The sequence below is a fragment of the Tachyglossus aculeatus genome, chromosome 6 (assembly GCF_015852505.1).
Source record: "Tachyglossus aculeatus isolate mTacAcu1 chromosome 6, mTacAcu1.pri, whole genome shotgun sequence".
NCBI lineage: Eukaryota > Metazoa > Chordata > Mammalia > Monotremata > Tachyglossidae > Tachyglossus > Tachyglossus aculeatus.
The window spans coordinates 5,388,096-5,404,567 of record NC_052071.1 but is presented as its reverse complement, the minus strand read 5'-3'; the positions used below and the strand labels follow the sequence as shown (position 1 = coordinate 5,404,567).

The window sequence follows — 16,472 nt, the reverse complement described above, 5'->3', positions numbered from 1 at the left end:
ACAAGGTAAAAGAGTCGGTAGACACGTTCCCTGTCCGCAATCAGTCGTGTTTATTGAGCACTGACGACGCGCAGAGCACTGTACTAAGTGCTTAGGAGAGCACAATGTAGCAGCGTTGGTAGACACGTTCCCTGCCCAGAACAAACTTCCATCAATCAATCAATCAATCCATCCATCATTGGTATTTATTGAGTGCTGTGTGCAGAGCACTGTACTGAGCGCTTGGGAGGGGACGACAGTGTTAGTAGACATGATCCCTCCCCTCGACGAGCTGACAGTCTAGCGCAGACGTGATACGGAAACATAGAAAACGGGATCGGTTGTGTTGCTGGGCGGCGGTATGCCTCGTACTTATTGACCGCCTACTGTGTGCCGAGCACTGTACTAAGCGCTTGGCCGAGGATAATATAAGAGACTCATTCCCTGCCCACAGTGAGCTGACAGCCTAGAGGAAGGGAGCTCCCCCCGCCCGCTCTGGACGTCTCCCCTCGTTGTCAATCGATGTCCTGGTCAAAGGGCGTTGGGCAATCTGGGAAGGGTCCCTGGGGGTGGCGGGGAGGGGGGGGTCACCCAAGAAATGAGTCAGCTTGGAGGACCCCAGGAAGTTGTGGGGAGGACGCTGTGGTGGACGCTGGGAGGTGAGGCTTTGAGCCCACTGTTGGGTAGGGACTGTATATGTTGCCAATTTGTACTTCCCAAGCGCTTAGTACAGTGCTCTGCACACAGTAAGCGCTCAATAAATACGATTGATGATGATGAGGATGATGGGAGGACGGTGTGGAGGACGCTGAGAAGGCAGTGAGGAGGATGCTGGGAAGATGAGGACGTTGAAACGTTGAGGACGTTTCTAGTCCATGAGCCCGCTGCTGGGTATATATATATGTTGCCAACTTGTCCTTCCCAAGCGCTTAGTACAGTGCTCTGCACACAGTGAGCGCTCAATAAATACGAATGAATGAATGAATGAATGAATGAATGAAAGGACAGTGAGGAGGGCAGGGAGGAGGATGCTGGGAGGACGGTGAGAAAGATGGATGCTGAGGATGACGCTGAGAAGACACTGAGGATGTTGAGACGATGCTGAGGACGATGTTGGGAGACAGTGAAGAGGACGCCGGGAGGACGGTGAGCGGCTTACTGGGACGACGGTGAGGAGGACGTTGACAGGATGGCAAGGAGGATGCCGGGACGACGGGGAGGACGATGTGGAGGAAGCTGGGAGGACATCGTGGAGGAGGCTGGGAAGTGCGGGCTGAAGCTGAAGCATCTTCCGGAGGGTCCCTGAGCTTGGCGGGCCCGGTGCCCGCAGTGTCCCCTGGCAGCAGCCGGCCCCGGGGCCCCCAACTAGGACCGCCGGCCGGAGGGCGGGGTCCCGTGGGGGCCGTGTCCGGGGCCCGGACCCCCCGGGGCCTCACTCCTGAGGAGGGCGGGAAGCCAGCCGGCTCAGGTCTTCGTGGGAGCGGGACATCCTGCGGGCTCTGGGAGGGTCCCTGTGCGGCGAGGGGCCTGGGGGAGAAGATTCGGCTCTCGTTCATCCATTCAGCTCAGCGTATTTATCGAGTGCTCACTGTGTGCAAAACACTGCACTGAGCGCTTGAGAGAGGACAACGACATATTCCCTGCCCCCAGTGAGACTGACACACTGACACTCCATCCCCCGCCTCACCCCGAGGAAGGGCAGTTCGCCCCCAACCAACCGATACTAGAGACTCAGCGCCTACTGTGTGCGGTGCACTGGACTGATAACAACGGTGGTATTTGCTAAGCGCTTACTAGGTGCCAGGCACTGTACTAAGCGCAGGGGTGGATGAAGCAATGTGGCGTAGTGGATAGAGCAGTCCTGGTTCTAACCCCGGCTCTGCCACTTGTCTGCCGTGTGACCTTGGCCGAGTCACTTTACTTCTCTTTGCCTCAGTTACCTCATCTGTACCATGGGAATTAAGACTGTGAGCCCCACGAGGGACGGGGACCGCGTCCAACCCGATAATCTTCTATCCGCCCCAGTGCTTAAAATGGTACTTGGCACGTAGTAAGTGCTTAACAAACACCATCATTATTACTACAAGCTAATCAGGTTGGACACAGTCCCCGTCCCGCATGGGCTCGCGGTCTCCGTCCCCATTTAACAGATGGGAGAACTGAGGCCCAGAGAAGCGAGGTGACCGGCCCAGCAGACAAGTGGCGGAGCCGGGACGAGAACCCGGGTCTTTCTGACTCCCAAGCCCGGGCTCCGTACCCCAGGCCCTGCTGCTTCTGTGTGTCAACTCTGTGCAGAGCACTGTACTGAGCACTTGGGAGGGCCGATGGAGTCAGTGGATCCCCACCCGCGAGGAGGTGACCGTCTAGAGGGGAGGCCCTTGGTCTTCCCCAGAGGAGCCAGTGACGTCCGGTGTCCGAGAGAGAGGCGAGCCCCCCGCGCCGCCCCCCCGACTGCCCCCCTGCCCCTCGCCCACCCCGCCGCCCGCTCCCCCCGGCCCCCACCTGTCCTCAGGGTGGCGAGCGGAGCGGCGATCCGGTGGGCCGCCCCCCAGCAGAAGAGGGAGGAGGCGGACGGCGACGGCCTCGGGGAGCGCCGGGGCCTGGGACCGGCCCGCACGGACTCTTCCTCCCGGGCCCCCCGGGGCGGGAGCGGGAGCGGTGCCACGGGATCGGCCGGGCAGGGCGGCCGGACGTCTGCCTGCCTGGGTTCCCGCCCGACACCTCCAGCCGAGGCGTCTACCTCCCACCCCCTAGTCAGACAAGCAAGGGACAAGTCAGCTGTGCCAGGCCTCCTCCTCCTCTTTCTCCTCCCCTGTTCCTCTTCCTCCTGTCTTCTGCTCCTCCTCCTCTCTCTTCCTCCTGTCTTCTGCTCCTCCTTGTCCTCCTCCACATCTCCTCCTCTTCCCCCCCCCTTCCTCTTCATTCCCTCATTCCTTCATTCAATTGTATTTATTGAGAGCTCACTGTGTGCAGAGCACTGTATTAAGCGCTTGGAAAGTACAATTCAGCAATAGAGACTGCCCTGCCCACCCTGGGCTAACAGTCTAAGAAGGGGGAAGACAGATATCAAAGTAAACAGGAATCTGCCTTCCGCCCCTCCTCTCCTCCTCCTCATCCTCCTCTACAGCCTCCTTCTTCTCGTCCACCTCCAGTTCCTTTCTCCTCTTCATCCTTCTGCTCCTCCTCCGTATTCTCCTCCCATTTCTCTTCCTCCTCTGCCTCCTCCTTTTCCTACTCCTCTTCATCCTCCTCTACATCCTCATCCTCCTCCTCTTCTTCATCCTCCTCTACATCCTCCTCCTTCTCTTCCTCCCTTTCCTTTCTCCTCCTCCTTTTCCTACTCCTCTTCGTCCTCCTCTACATCCTCATCCTCCTCCTCTTCTTCATCCTCCTCTACATCCTCCTCCTTCTCTTCCTCCCGTTCCTTTCTCCTCCTCCTTTTCCTCCTTCTGCTCCTCCTCTTCCACCTCCTCCTCCCATTCCTCTTCCTCCTGTCTTCTGCTTCTCCTCCTTTTCCTCCTCATCCTCCTCTACATCCTCCTCCTCCTCTTCCTCCTCCGTTCCTCTTTCTCCTCTGCCTCCTCCTCTACAGCCTCCTTCTTCTCGTCCACCTCCAGTTCCTTTCTCCTCGTCATCCTTCTGCTCCTCCTCCGTATTCTCCTCCCATTTCTCTTCCTCCTCTGCCTCCTCCTTTTCCTACTCCTCTTCATCCTCCTCTACATCCTCATCCTCCTCCTCTTCTTCATCCTCCTCTACATCCTCCTCCTTCTCTTCCTCCCTTTCCTTTCTCCTCCTCCTTTTCCTCCTTCTGCTCCTCCTCTTCCACCTCCTCCTCCTGTTCCTCTTCCTCCTGTCTTCTGCTTCTCCTCCTTTTCCTCCTCATCCTCCTCTACATCCTCCTCCTCCTCTTCCTCCTCCCTTTCCTCTTTCTCCTCTGCCTCCTCCTTTTCCTCCTATTCCTCCTTCTCCACCTCCTTTGCCTCCTTCTCCTCCTCATTTTCCTGCTTCTCTTCCTCCTCCCGGTCCTCCTTTACTCCTCCTCCCCTGTTCCTCTTTCTCCTCCGCCTCCTCCTCCTTTTCCTCCTCCTCCTCCTCCCCACCCACCCCCCCACACTCATGGCCACCCCGGTGTCCAGGCTGGAGCTGGCCCTTGACCTTGCGGACTCTCCTCCTCCCCCTCGCCCCCCCGTGACCCCTGGCTCCCCGGGCCACGGTGTCCGATCCCCTCCCCTCCACCCCCAGTCAGCCCTCCGCTTCTTCCGGAAGCCCCTCCCTCGCTCCCCGCCCCCACCCCCCACTCCCCACGGACGGACGGACCGACGGACAGACGTGTCCGTGTGTCTCACCGGGCGCCGTGGAGCCGGCGCTGCAGGAGGGGCCCGGCCACGTCGGGGTGCGTCCGCCACAGGCTCGTCAGCACCGCCCGCTGAGCTTCCGGGGACACCTGCACGAACCGGGCCGGGGGTGAGAGGGATGGGGGTGACCGGAGACCAGGGATGCCGCTTCTGCACCCGACGGTGATGGTGGCAGCGATCATCATGGTATCAGTAGCGGTAATAATAATAACGGTATTGGTTAAGCGCTTACTACGTGCCAAGCACTGTTGTAAGCACTGAGGTAGAGCCCGTTGTTGGTTAGGGACCATCTCTATATGTTGCCGATTTGTACTTCCCAAGCGCTTAGTACAGTGCTTTGCACACAGTAAGTGCTCAATAAATACGACTGAATGAATGAATGAATATAAGCTAGTCAGGTTGTCCCCCGTGGGGCTCCCAGTCTTCACCCCCATTTTCCAGATGAGGCCACTGAGGCCGGGAGAAGTCAAGTGACTGGCCCCAAGTCACCCAGCCGACAAGTGGCTTTTTCCGGGCTCTTTCCACTAAGCCACACTGCTTCTCCTGCCGTGCCCGCAGCAGGCGGGGAAGGGGGACGTCCGGCGGCGCTTACGGTGAAGAGGGCGCGGTGGTTGTGGATGAGGGCCTGCATCAGGGCGATGACGGCGGCGCTGTGTCCCAGGCCAACCGCCCGCTCTCCTCCTCTTCCCCCTCGTGCCCGCGGCAGCAGGGCCTCCTCTTCCGCTCTGCCCGGCGGCGGAGGGGGCGGAGGGTGCAGGACGTTGGGCCCAAATATCACCGCCAGGTTCGCCGCCGACATCTTGTTTCCGGGCATCTGGGGGAAGGGCCGGGGCTCCGTCTCTCCCAAACAGACCCACACACGGACACGCACGGACACACACCCAGAGAACGCAGACACGGACTCCCCCGCGGAGACAGACCGAGAGACGGAGGGCGGGAAGGAGAGGAGCACCTGGTGTCCTTGGGGCCCGGCCTGCTGTGCCACCTTGTGAAGGAGCAGGAGGAGGCGACGGAGGGTGTCGCAGTGGCAGGGCGGCAGGACGTAGACCAGGAGTCGGAGCCAGCTCAGCTGCTCCTCGCCCACCTCCGCTGTCGGGGGAGACCGCCCTGGTTGGCCCCGGGGTGCCCACGGCCCCTCTGGGCACCGTGCGGGGCGGGGAAGGCCCGGGTCCGGCGGGGGGGGGAGCCGTGAGGGGCAGAGGTGCGGTGGGGAGGTGGGGGAGGATGGCATTTGGGGAGGTGCCCCCCGCCGGGCCGGGCCCTCACAGGCGGCGTGGACGCAGGCCGGGTGGAGCCCCCGGGGCAGCAGGGAGTCGGGCAGGTCGCGGAAGAACTCCTTGAGCAGCGCGGCCACGTCGTGGATGCTCTGCCTCTCGTCCAGCACCACGTCCAGCCCCCGGTCCAGATCCTCCCGCATCTGCCGGACGGATGGACCGGGGGATGGGGGGGTGTCTTTTTCTTCCCGGGGGGCGGCCCCCCCGACAACCCGACGCCTCACCCTCCCACCCTCGAGCCGGAGCCCACGGAATGAGTGCTGCCGAGAGAGGTGGCGTGGCCCCCGGGGGGACCCACCTGCTGGGTGACCTTGGGCAAGACCCTAAACCTCTCTGGGCCTCGGCTTCCTCCTCTGTAAAATGGGGATTTTCTTTTTTAACGGGATGAGTTCAGCCCTTACTATGTGCCAGGCACTGTGCTATGCGCTGGGGAACAGTCCTTGTCCCCCGTGGGGTTCAGTCTTCATCCCCCATTTGACAGATGAGGGAACTGAGGCCCAGAGAAGCGACGCGACTTGCCCCAGGTCACGGGGGAGACGAGTGGCGAAGCCGGGATGGGAATGACATGACCAAGGTCACACAGCAGACAAGTGGCAAAGCCGGGATGAGAATCCAGGTCCTTCTGACTCCCTGTTACGGGCTCTAGCTCAATACCACAGATGGATAACAATAATAATGACAGTAAGCGCCCAATAAATACGACTGCATGAATAATAATGACTGATAATAATAATAATGACAGTAAGCGCTCAATAAATCCGATTGAATGAATAATAACGATGGTATTTGTCACATGCTTACTATGTGCCAAGGACTGCTCTAAGCACCGGGGTGGGCACAAGGTGATCAGATCGTCCCTCGTGGGGCTCACGGTCTCCATCCCCATTTTACAGATGAGGGAACTGAGGCCCGGAGAAGTGAAGTGGCTGGCCCAAGGTCACACAGCGGACAAGTGGGGTTAGAACCCTGGATGGGTGGATGGATGGATGGACGGACGGACCGGTGGTCACTGTGGACTGGGTTACCTGCCGCACCCTTTTCTTGGAGCTGCCCACGCGGAAAATGCCCTCGGTCTGCAAACCTGGAAGTGGGAGGCAGAGTCAGCTGCTGGACCCTGGGGGCGGGGCGGGGGTGGGTGACTTCAGCCTGCGCCCGTACCCTTCATTCATTCATTCAATCGTATTTATTGAGCGCTTACTGTGTGCAGAGCACTGGACTAAGCACGTGGGACGTACAAGCCGGCAACATCTAGAGACGGTCCCTACCCGACAACGGGCTCACAGTCTAGAAGGGCGGGACAGACGACAAAACAAATCAGGTGGACGGGTGTCAAGTCGTCAGAACAAAACAGAATTAAAGCTAAATGCACATCATTAACAAAATAAATAGAATGGTAAATATGTACAAGTAAAATGGAGTAGTAAATCTGTACAAACACATATACAAGTGAAGGGGAAGGAGGTAGGGCGGGGGGGGATGGGAAGGAGGAGAGGAAAGAAAGGGGAGGCTCGGTCTGGGAAGGCCTCTCGGAGGAGGTGAGCTCGCAGTAGGGCTTTGAAGGGAGGAAGAGTGCTAGCTTGGTGGATGTGCAGAGGGAGGGCATTTCAGGCCAGGGGAAGGACGTGGGCCGGGGGTCGTCAGCGGGACAGGTGAGAATAAGGGTGGAGGAAATTCTAGGGGACGAGGGGCGTCTCCGAGAGGTGGGGGGCATCTGAGAGGGCCGGGGCGGGAGGCTGGGCAGGCGTTACCGTAGTCCTCGATGAGCTGGCAGCAGCGGTCCACCACGTGGGGCACCTGCCTGAAGATGGGGTTGAGGCCCGGCTGGTCCGGGGCCGCGCGGGGGGCGCGGGGGGCGCACAGGTGCAGAGCCGCCAGCAGCCGAGACCCCGGGTCCTCCAGCTCCGGGATCCGGGACACGCAGAGAGCCCCCTGCCTCCGGCCCAGGGCGGACCCCAACATCAGCCTCGGGGGTCCGGGGGTGTCTCCCCCCGTACCTCCTCCCTTCCTTTCTCTTCCTCACTCTTTCCTCTCCTCCTCCTTCCCTTCCTCCTCCCCTTCCTCCCCTTCTCCTTCCCTCCCCTTAGTTTCCCTCCTTCCCTGACTTCCCCCTCCCTCCATTCTCCTCCTTCTCTCCCTCCTTTCTTCACCCCGTACTTTCCCTCCTTCTCTCCCCTCCTTCAATAATACTAATTATAAAGCGCATTTATAAAGCGCTTACTATGTGCAAAGCATTGTTCTAAGCATAGGGGAGGTTACAAGGTGATCGGGTTGTCCCACGGGGGGGGCTCACAATCTTAATCCCCATTTTCCAGGTGAGGTAACTGAGGCCCAGAGAGGTGAAGTGACTTGCCCAAAGTCACACAGCTGACAGTTGGCGGAGCCGGGGTTGGAACTCATGACCTCTGACTCCAAAGCCCGGGCTCTTTCCACTGAGCCACGCTGCTTCCTTTCCCTCCTTCTCCCCTCCCTTCTTCCCTCCTTCTCTCCATCCCTCCCTCCCTTCCTTCCTTCCCTTCCTTTTCTCTTTCTCTCCCTCCCTCAGCCTCCCTCAGTTTCCCCCCCACACCCCCCTCCGGCCCCCCACGCCCGCTTGACTCACCCTTCGTGGCCCCCGGCCCAGGGCGTCCAGAGCTTCCGGAGGGAGAGGCGGGGGTCCGGGGCTGGCGGGGGTCCCCTCCCAGCCCCCCGACGGCCACGGGGCCTCCCTCCGCAGGGATTTCTTCTGCTTCTCCGTGCGGAAGTGCATCACGCTGGCCTCCAGCGGCAGGGCCACCCTGCGGCCGCAGCCCAGGGCCTCTCTCTGCTGCTTCCGGGCCAGGTCGTTGGCGATGACCCGGGCCAGGGGGATGCCAAACACCTGGGGGCCGCCGTCTGGGGACGGGGAGAGTGCCTCGTGCCACGCGGACCCTCGGCCCACAGGGACACGGCCACACCCGGGGCTTGGCTACCCAGCACGGAGACCCCCGGACTTGGGCGTTGAAAGACCGCCATGGCCTAGTGGAGCCAGCCGGGGCCTGGCAGCCTGGGGAGCTGGGTTCTAGTCCCGCCTCCGCCCCTTGCCTGCTGGGTGACCCTGGGCAAGTCGCTTCACTTCTCTGGACCTCAGTCCTCTCACCTTTAAACTGGGGATTCTCCGGGCCTCGGTTTCCTCCCCGTAAATTGGGGCCGAAATACCCATTCTCCCTCCCACTAAGTCTGGGGGACTCGTGGAGCCAGGGGCTGTGTCCGACCTGATAATTTTGGACCTCGGGGCTTAGTACGGTGCTCGGCACAGAGTGAGCAGAAACACAGGCAGTGTGGACTTACAATCGCACACTCCGCTCCTCTAACGCCAACCTTCTCACTCTACCTCCATCTCGTCTCTCTCGCCGCCAACCTCGCCAAGTCCCGCCTCTGGCCCGGATCGCCCTCGCTCCTCAATTCCAAAAACCTTACTGAGGGCATGTCTCCTCCGAGAGGCCTTCCCCGACTAACCCCTCCTCTCCTCCTCTCCCCTTCCCTTCTGCGTCACCCTGACTCGCTCCCTCTCTTCCTCCCCCGCCCTTCAGCCCCACACGGCTTATGTCCCCCTCCCTCATTTCTTTCTATTAATGTCCATTTCCCCCTCCAGACTGTCATTATGGGGCAAGGAAGGTCAGTTCATTGTTCTACTATCCTCTCCCAAGTGCTTAGTCCAGTGGCCTGCACACAGTAAGCGCTCAATAAATGCGATTGACTATTATGAACGATTCTCCAAACCCTCGCCAAGCGCATCTCCCAGAAACAAGCTGCCACGCACCTTTCTTCTCTCTGGAAAAGTTATCCAGTTTCTTCCAAATGGCACTACCGTGAGTCGGCGCAGCTGCCAAGGGGACGGGGGAGGAACACTCCATTAGCAAGGGGGGGGGGGAAGAACCAGATGGGTCGGCCGAACGTCTTCTGAGTCCTGGGCACTGTACTAAGCATGGTGGCGAAGCACAAGTTCCTAGCCCTGCATCCGGTACACTAGAAGCTTCTTGAGGGCAGGGATCATGACCCAGTAACCATACTGTCCTCTCCCAGGCCTGGGCTCTATCCACAAGACGACGCTGCTTCACTTGGGAGAGGATGGTACAGTCAGTAGGTCATGATCCCCGCCCTCCAGGAGCTGTGCAGAATGCTGGTCTTAGGAGAGGAGGCTACAACAGAATTAGCAGACACAATCTCTGCTCCGACCGACCAACTGACTGACTGACTTAATGACTGACTGAGTGCAGACTGACGGATTGACTGAGTTAGGGATTGAGTGAGTGGCTGGCTGACATACTGGCTTACTGAGGGCCCGACTGAAAGACTGACCGGCACTGACTGACTGACTGAGTGATGGATGGACTGAGTGGCTCAGTGACTGACTCGGTGACTAACTGCCTGACAGTACGACCAACGGTGTCTGAGTAACTGAGCGACTGAATGACTGAGTGATTGACTGAATAAGTGACTGACTGACTGATGGACTGACGAACTGAGAGACTGACTTACTGAGGGCCGGACTCAGTGACTGACTGACTGACTGAGTGATTAACTGAATAAGTGACTGACTGATGGACTGACGGACTTACTGAGGGCCTGACTCAGTGACTGACTGACTGAATAAGTGACTGACTGACGGGCTGACAGACTGACTTACTGAGGGCCTGACTTAGTGACTGAGTGATTGACTGAATAAGTGACTGACTGATGGACTGACGAACTGACTGACAGACTTACTGAGGGCCGAATTCAGTGACTGACTGACTGAGTGACTGACTGAATAAGTGACTGACTGATCGGCTTACGCACTGACTGATGGACTGACTTACCGAGGGCCTGACTCAGTGACTGACTGATTGACTGAATAAGTGGCTGACTGATGGACTGACGAACTGACTGACAGACTGACTTACTGAGGGCCGGACTGAGTGACTGACTGAGTGACTGAATAAGTGACTGACTGATGGACTGACGCACTGACTGATGGACTGACTTACTGAGGGCCTGACTCAGTGACTGACTGACTGAGTGACTGACTGAATAAGTGACTGACTGATGGACTGATGCACTGACTGATGGACTGACTTACTGAGGGCCTGACTCAGTGACTGACTAAGTGACTGACTGATGGACTGACGCACTGACTGACGGGCTGACTTACTGAGGGCCTGACTCAGTGACTGACTGACTGACTGAATAAGTGACTGACTGATGGACTGACGGACTGACTTACTGATGGCCTGACTCAGTGACTGACTGATTGACTGAATAAGTGACTGACTGATGGACCGACGAACTGACTGACGGACTGACTTACTGAGGGCCGGACTCAGTGACTGACTGACTGACTGAAGGATGGACGGACTGATTGACAGACTAACAGTGAATGACTGGCTGTCAGTGACTGAGCGACTGACTGAAGGATGGACGGACTGACTGACAGACTAACAGTGATTGACTGGCTGTCAGTGACTGAGCGACGGACTGACTGAGGGACTGACGGGCCGACGGATGGACGGAGGGCCGGACGGACTCACCCCTGGCGATGCTGAAGCCCTGGGCCCGACTCTTCTCCTGCAGGCGGTCCCAGGACAGCTCCTGCAGCCGGACCCGTTCCAGCTCCGAGAGGCCCTGGAGGCTCACGGGCTCCATCCCGGCTCCGGCTCCCGCCCACACGCGACCACCGGCCGGGGGAGGCCGAGCCCTCGGCACCACCGTCTCTCCGACCTCCCGACGTCAGGCGGCAGCTCCACCCGCTGGGTACCGCCCGAGCCTGAAAGTCAGACGGATATGATTTCTCATCCCGGCTCCGCCGCTCGTCTGCTGGGGGACCTCGGGTGAGTCCCTTCACTTGTTTCTGCGTCAGTTTCCCCATTTAAAGCAGCGTGGCTGAGTGGCTAGAGCCCGGGCCTGGGAATCAGGGGACCTGGGTTCTCATCCCGGCTCCGCCACTCATCTGCTCTGTGACCTTGGGCACGTTACGTCACTTGTTTCTGCCTCGATTTCCTTATCTGAAGCAGCGCGGCAGTGCTTGGCGCATAGTAAGCGCTTACCTCACTTAGGGAAGCACTAACTACTTACTACTAACCACTTACTTAACTTAGAGAAGCTTCTTGGCTCAGTGAAACGTGCTCAGTGAAACGAGCACGGGCTTGGGGGTCAGAGGTCATGGGCTCGAATCCCAGCTCCGCCAATTGTCAGCTGTGTGGCTTTGGGCAAGTCACTTAATAATAATAATAATAATAATGATGGTATTCGTTAAGCACTTACTATGTGCAAAGCACTTCTCTGGTGCCTCAGTTACCTCATCTGTAAAATGCGGATGAAGACTGTGAGCCCCGAGCGGGACAACCTGATCACCCTGTATCCTCCCCAGCGCTTAGAACAGTGCTTTGCACAGAGTAAGCGCTTAACAAATGCCATTATTATTATTATTATTCTTAACAGAGACCATCATTATTACTATTTGTGGAAAGAGCCCAGGCTGGGATTCAGAGGACCTGGGTTCTGCCACCTGTCTGCTCTGAGACTTTAGGCAAAGTCACTTGACTTGTTTTTGCTTCAACTGCCCCATATGAAGCAGTGTGGCCTAGTGGCAAGAGCCTGGGTCCGTATCCACGAACCCCCGTGCCTTCTCCTCCCACCCCGGGTCTGTCCATCCCTGCTCCTTTCCCCTCACTGTGGGAGGGGGTCCATGCTGGGGGGCAGGAGGGATAAAATCTACAGGGAGGTGGGGCTGGGGGTGGAAAGGGGCGAGGGCTCAGCGCCCAGGAGCAAACAGGCAGCCAGGAGACACACGGACAGAGAGACGCAGATTAACGCGGACAGACATGAAAAGACAGACATACAGAGATAGGGAGGGGAGGGAGGGACAGAAGGCCCTGGATTCTAGTCCCGGCTCCGCCACTTGGCCGCTGTGGGACCTTGGGCAAGTTGTTCGACTTCTCTGGGCCTCGGTTCCCTCATCTGGAATATGGGGATATTGTCTCCCCCTTTTAGACTGTGAGCCCAATGTTGGGTAGGGACTGTCTCTATATGCTGCCAATTTGTACTTCCCAAGCGCTTAGTACAGTGCTCTGCACCTAGTAAGCGCTCAATAAATACGATCGATGATGATGATGATGATGGGGATAAGGACCGTGAGCCTCACGTAGGACAGGGACTGAGTCCAACCCTGATTAGCTTGGAACCACCTCGGCACTCGGTCCAATGTCTGGCACATAGTAAGTGCTTACCGTGTACCAGAAAAAAAAGTTGGGGGACAGCGGGGGGAAGGTTCCTGTGGAGGATGCATGGATGCTCTTGGACCAGCATTCTGCACATAGTAAGCGCTCAATAAGTAGGATTGATTGGATGGACGTCTGCAAACGCTACTGCCTGGCTCAGGGCCCTAATGATAATAATAATTGTGGTATTTGTCGAGTGCTTACTGTGTGCCAGGCACTGCATTAAACACTGGGGTAGATCCGAGCAAATCGGGTTGGACACAGTCCCTGTCCCACATGGGACTCCCAGTTTTCATCGCCTTTTTCCAGATGAGGGCACTGAGGCCCGGAGAAGTGAAGTGACTGGCCCAAGGTCACGCGGATGAGAACCCAGGTCCTTCTGGCTCCCGGGCCCGGGCTCTACCCGCTAGGCCACCCTGTCCCCCCAGCCCTGTATGTGACCAGGCCCGCTGCCCGGTGGCTACCAGCTGGGCACCCGGCTCGGGGCTGCTTACCTTCCCGCAGCGCCTCACGGAGGGTCCGGCGTCCAGCTCTGGCGTCCGGCTCGGTGTTCCCGGACTCGGTCTTTCCCACGGTTCGGCCCCGGGCCTGGGCCTCGGCCGGTTCCCACGGGGCCGGAGGGAAGGAGGGAGGGATCGGGAGAGGCCCCCTCGGACGCTGCCCGCTCGCCCCGCCGCTCGCCTCGGCTCCGTCTGGGAGCCGAATGAGGAGAGAGAAGGGGGTGGCGGGGGAGGGGGGCCACCAGACTCCGAGGAATTTCCTGTGCGAAGCGAGGAGAGGCCAACGGGAGAGGAGGAGGGAGGGAGGGCAGGCCGCAGGCCGGAATTGCTCTATCGTCCTCTCCCCAGCACTTAGTTCAGTGCTCTGCACACGGTAAGCGCTCGACAAATACCGTTGACCGACTGATCTCGCCCCCTCCGACCTCACCTGGCTGCTCTCCTGCTGCAGCCCGGCCCATACACTCCGCTCCTCTAATGCCAGCGTTCTCACCGTCCCTCCGTCTCGTCCATCTCGCCGCCAACCCCTGGCCCACGTCCTGCTTCCGACCCGGAACGCCCTCCCTCCTCATCCCACCATCCCTCTCCCGCCCTTCAAAGCTTTATCGAAGGCCCACCTCCTTCAAGAAGCCTTCCCAGACTAAATCCCCCTTTCCTCTTCTCCCACTCTCTTCTGCGTCTCCCTGACTCGCTCCCTTCCTTCATCCCTCCTCCCAGCCCCACGGCACTCATGTCCACGTCTGTCATTTATTTATTTATACTAACATCTGTCTCCCCCTCTAGACTGTCAGCTCGTTGTGGGCAGGGAACGCTTCTGTTTATTGATCTGTTGTCCTCTCCCAAGCAGTCAGTCCAGTGCTCTGCACACGGTAAATGCTCAATAAATACGACTGAATGAGTGAATGAACGAATGACTCCTGTTTGGTAGGTTACCCCTGAAGAGAAGTGGACTTCTGCCCGACTCTTGGACGTGAGCTTGTGTCCATCTACCCCAGCGCTCAGTACGGTGCCTACGGAGGGGAGTCGGAGAGGAAAAGAGATCTGGACACAGAGAGAGATGGGAGGAGGGGGGAGACAGAAAGGCAGGGTGATGGAGACAGAGAGAGGTGGTGGGAGGGGGCAGAAAGCCAGAGAGATCAACACCTAGTGAGACAGATACATAAAGAGGCAGAGAGAGACGAAGAGAGGCACGGCGGAGGAAGGACAGAGAGACCGAGAAGCACAGCGGTAGAGACAGATGGAGAGAGATGGGGGGACAAAGAGGCAGAGAGACAGAGACATAGAGAGATGGGGAGGATGGAAGGAGAGGCAGAGAGATTAAGACATAGAGGCGGAGACATAGAGAGGTGGGGGAAAGAGATGCAGAATGATGAGAGGCAGAGAGAGGCCGAGAGAGGTGGAGGAGGAGGGAGAGAGACTGAGATACAGAGAGGCAGAGGGAGACAGAAATGTGGAGGAAGGACAGGGAGACACGGAGAGATTGAGACATAGAGAGATGGGGGGGATCGGAGAGGCAGAGAGACCCAAATGTAGAAAGGCAGAAAGAGACACAGAGAAGCAGGGAGAGAGGAACAGAAAGAGACGGACAGAATGAGACGGAGATCGGTAGAGACAGACAGACAAGAGACAGAGACAGACAGGCAGTGGTAGCCAGAGTGGCAGATGGAGATTCAGAGAAGCAGGTAGGGTGAGAGAAAAGAAAGGAGACAGAGACAGACAGGCAGGAAGCGGTAGACAGGGTGACAGATTCAGAGAAGCAGGTAGGGGGGCAGAAAGAGACAAGGAGACAGAGAGAGACAGACAGCAGTAGAAAGAAGGACAGACAGATTCAGAGAAGCAGGAAGCGGGAGAGAGACAAGGAGACAGAGAGAGACAGGCAGTGGTAGACACAGTGACAGAGATTCAGAGAAGCAGGAATGGGGAGAGAAAGAGACACAGAGAGAGAGAGAGAGAGTGACAGAGTGACAGACAGAGATTCAGAGAAGCAGGTAGGGTGAGAGAAAAGAAAAGAGACAGAGACAGACCGGCAGGCAGGCAGGAAGCAGTAGACAGGGTAACAGATTCAGAGAAGCAGGTAGGGGGACAGAAAGAGACAAGGAGACAGAGAGAGACAGACAGACAGACAGCAGTAGAAAGAGTGACAGAGATTCAGAGAAGCAGGAAGGGGGAGAGAGACAAGGAGACAGAGAGAGAGAGACAAGCAGCAGCAGACAGAGTGACAGACGGAGATTCAGAGAGGCAGGAATGGGGAGAGAAAGAGACACAGAAAGAGAAGGGGGGAAGGGAGTAGACAGACTGACAGATTCAGAGAAGCAGGTAGTGGGAGAGAAAGAGACAGAGAGAGAGAGACGGAATGGTAGACAGAGTGACAGAGATTCAGAAAAGCAGGGAGAGAGAGAGAGAGAGAGAGAGAGAGAGAGAGAGAGAGAGAGAGAGAGAGAGAGAGAGAGAGAGAGAGAGAGAGAGAGAGAGAGAGAGAGAGAGAGAGAGAGTAGACAGAGTGACCAGAACTCAGAGAAGCAGGTAGGGGGAGAGAAAGAGACAAGAAGAGAGAGATAGAGAGACAGACAGCAGTAGAAAGTGTGACAGATAGATTCAGAGAAGCAGGAATGGGGAGAGATGGAGAGACAAGGAGACACACAGAGAGAGAGAGAGACACGTAACAGTAGACAGAGTGGCAGAGATTCAGGGAAGCAGGAATGGGGACAGAAAGAGACAAGGAGACAGAGAGAGAGAAAGACAGGCAGCCGTAGACAGTGACAGATTCAGGGAAGCAGGAATGGGGAGAGAAAGAGATAGAGAGAGAGGCAGGCAGTAGACAGAGCGGCAGAGATTCAGAGCTTAGAACAGCGCTTGGCACGTAGTAAGCACTTAACAAATACCATCAGTATTATTCAGAGAAGCATGTGGGGGAGAGAAAGACGAGGAGACAGAGAAAGAGTGACAGAGAGAGATGGATGGGCAGCAGTAGATAGTGACAGACAGAGATTCAGAGAAGCAGGTAGGGGCAGAGATGGAGAGACACAGAGAGAGAGAGAGAGGGATCGACGAGAAGAGCGGCCAACCTCCTTCGGGTCCGTCCCTCGTCGGGTCAGAGCGGGCCGAGGAAGGCGGGTTTGGCGAAGGGGAAGGAGAGCAGACCGCCCCGTTATC

The 16,472-nt window shown here is 57.8% G+C and overlaps 2 protein-coding genes and 1 long non-coding RNA gene across 3 annotated transcripts; all 3 read right to left on the bottom strand.

Moving 5' to 3' along the window:
* Nucleotides 1–939: 939 nt before the first annotated feature.
* On the bottom strand, nucleotides 940–5,417 carry ARHGAP36 (Rho GTPase activating protein 36). The gene is made up of 5 exons (XM_038748373.1): nucleotides 5,287–5,417; nucleotides 4,927–5,148; nucleotides 4,326–4,423; nucleotides 2,482–2,729; nucleotides 940–1,506 (listed from the first exon to the last, which is right to left on the bottom strand). The coding sequence occupies exons 2-5, from the start codon at nucleotides 5,146–5,148 to the stop codon at nucleotides 1,412–1,414; spliced, it is 663 nt and encodes a 220-aa protein (XP_038604301.1). The 5' UTR covers nucleotides 5,287–5,417; the 3' UTR covers nucleotides 940–1,411.
* A 115-nt stretch (nucleotides 5,418–5,532) lies between these two features.
* Nucleotides 5,533–7,509, bottom strand: LOC119929461. Its single transcript, XR_005451556.1, has 3 exons — nucleotides 7,357–7,509; nucleotides 6,634–6,689; nucleotides 5,533–5,751 (listed from the first exon to the last, which is right to left on the bottom strand). It is a non-coding gene; the product is annotated as an uncharacterized LOC119929461 (long non-coding RNA).
* Nucleotides 7,510–8,203: 694 nt separating this feature from the next.
* LOC119930011 (rho GTPase-activating protein 6-like) lies at nucleotides 8,204–13,387 on the bottom strand. Its single transcript, XM_038748418.1, has 5 exons — nucleotides 13,317–13,387; nucleotides 11,134–11,369; nucleotides 9,387–9,449; nucleotides 8,274–8,479; nucleotides 8,204–8,239 (listed from the first exon to the last, which is right to left on the bottom strand). The coding sequence occupies exons 2-5, from the start codon at nucleotides 11,246–11,248 to the stop codon at nucleotides 8,204–8,206; spliced, it is 420 nt and encodes a 139-aa protein (XP_038604346.1). The 5' UTR covers nucleotides 11,249–11,369; nucleotides 13,317–13,387.
* Between the last annotated feature and the right edge of the window lie 3,085 nt (nucleotides 13,388–16,472).

Coding starts and splice junctions, on each gene's coding strand:
- LOC119930011 (XM_038748418.1), bottom strand. CDS start 11,248: ATGGAGCCCGTGAGCCTCCAGGGCCTCTCGGAGCTGGAACGGGTCCGG. Junction 8,480..9,386: donor CTTTTCCAGAGAGAAGAAAG/GTGCGTGGCAGC, acceptor CCCCGTCCCCAG/ACGGCGGCCCCCAGGTGTTT. Junction 8,240..8,273: donor GGGGCTGGGAGGGGACCCCC/GCCAGCCCCGGA, acceptor TCCCTCCGGAAG/CTCTGGACGCCCTGGGCCGG.
- ARHGAP36 (XM_038748373.1), bottom strand. CDS start 5,148: ATGCCCGGAAACAAGATGTCGGCGGCGAACCTGGCGGTGATATTTGGG. Junction 2,730..4,325: donor CGCCGGCTCCACGGCGCCCG/GTGAGACACACG, acceptor TTGTCTGACTAG/GGGGTGGGAGGTAGACGCCT. Junction 1,507..2,481: donor GCTCGCCACCCTGAGGACAG/GTGGGGGCCGGG, acceptor CTTCTCCCCCAG/GCCCCTCGCCGCACAGGGAC.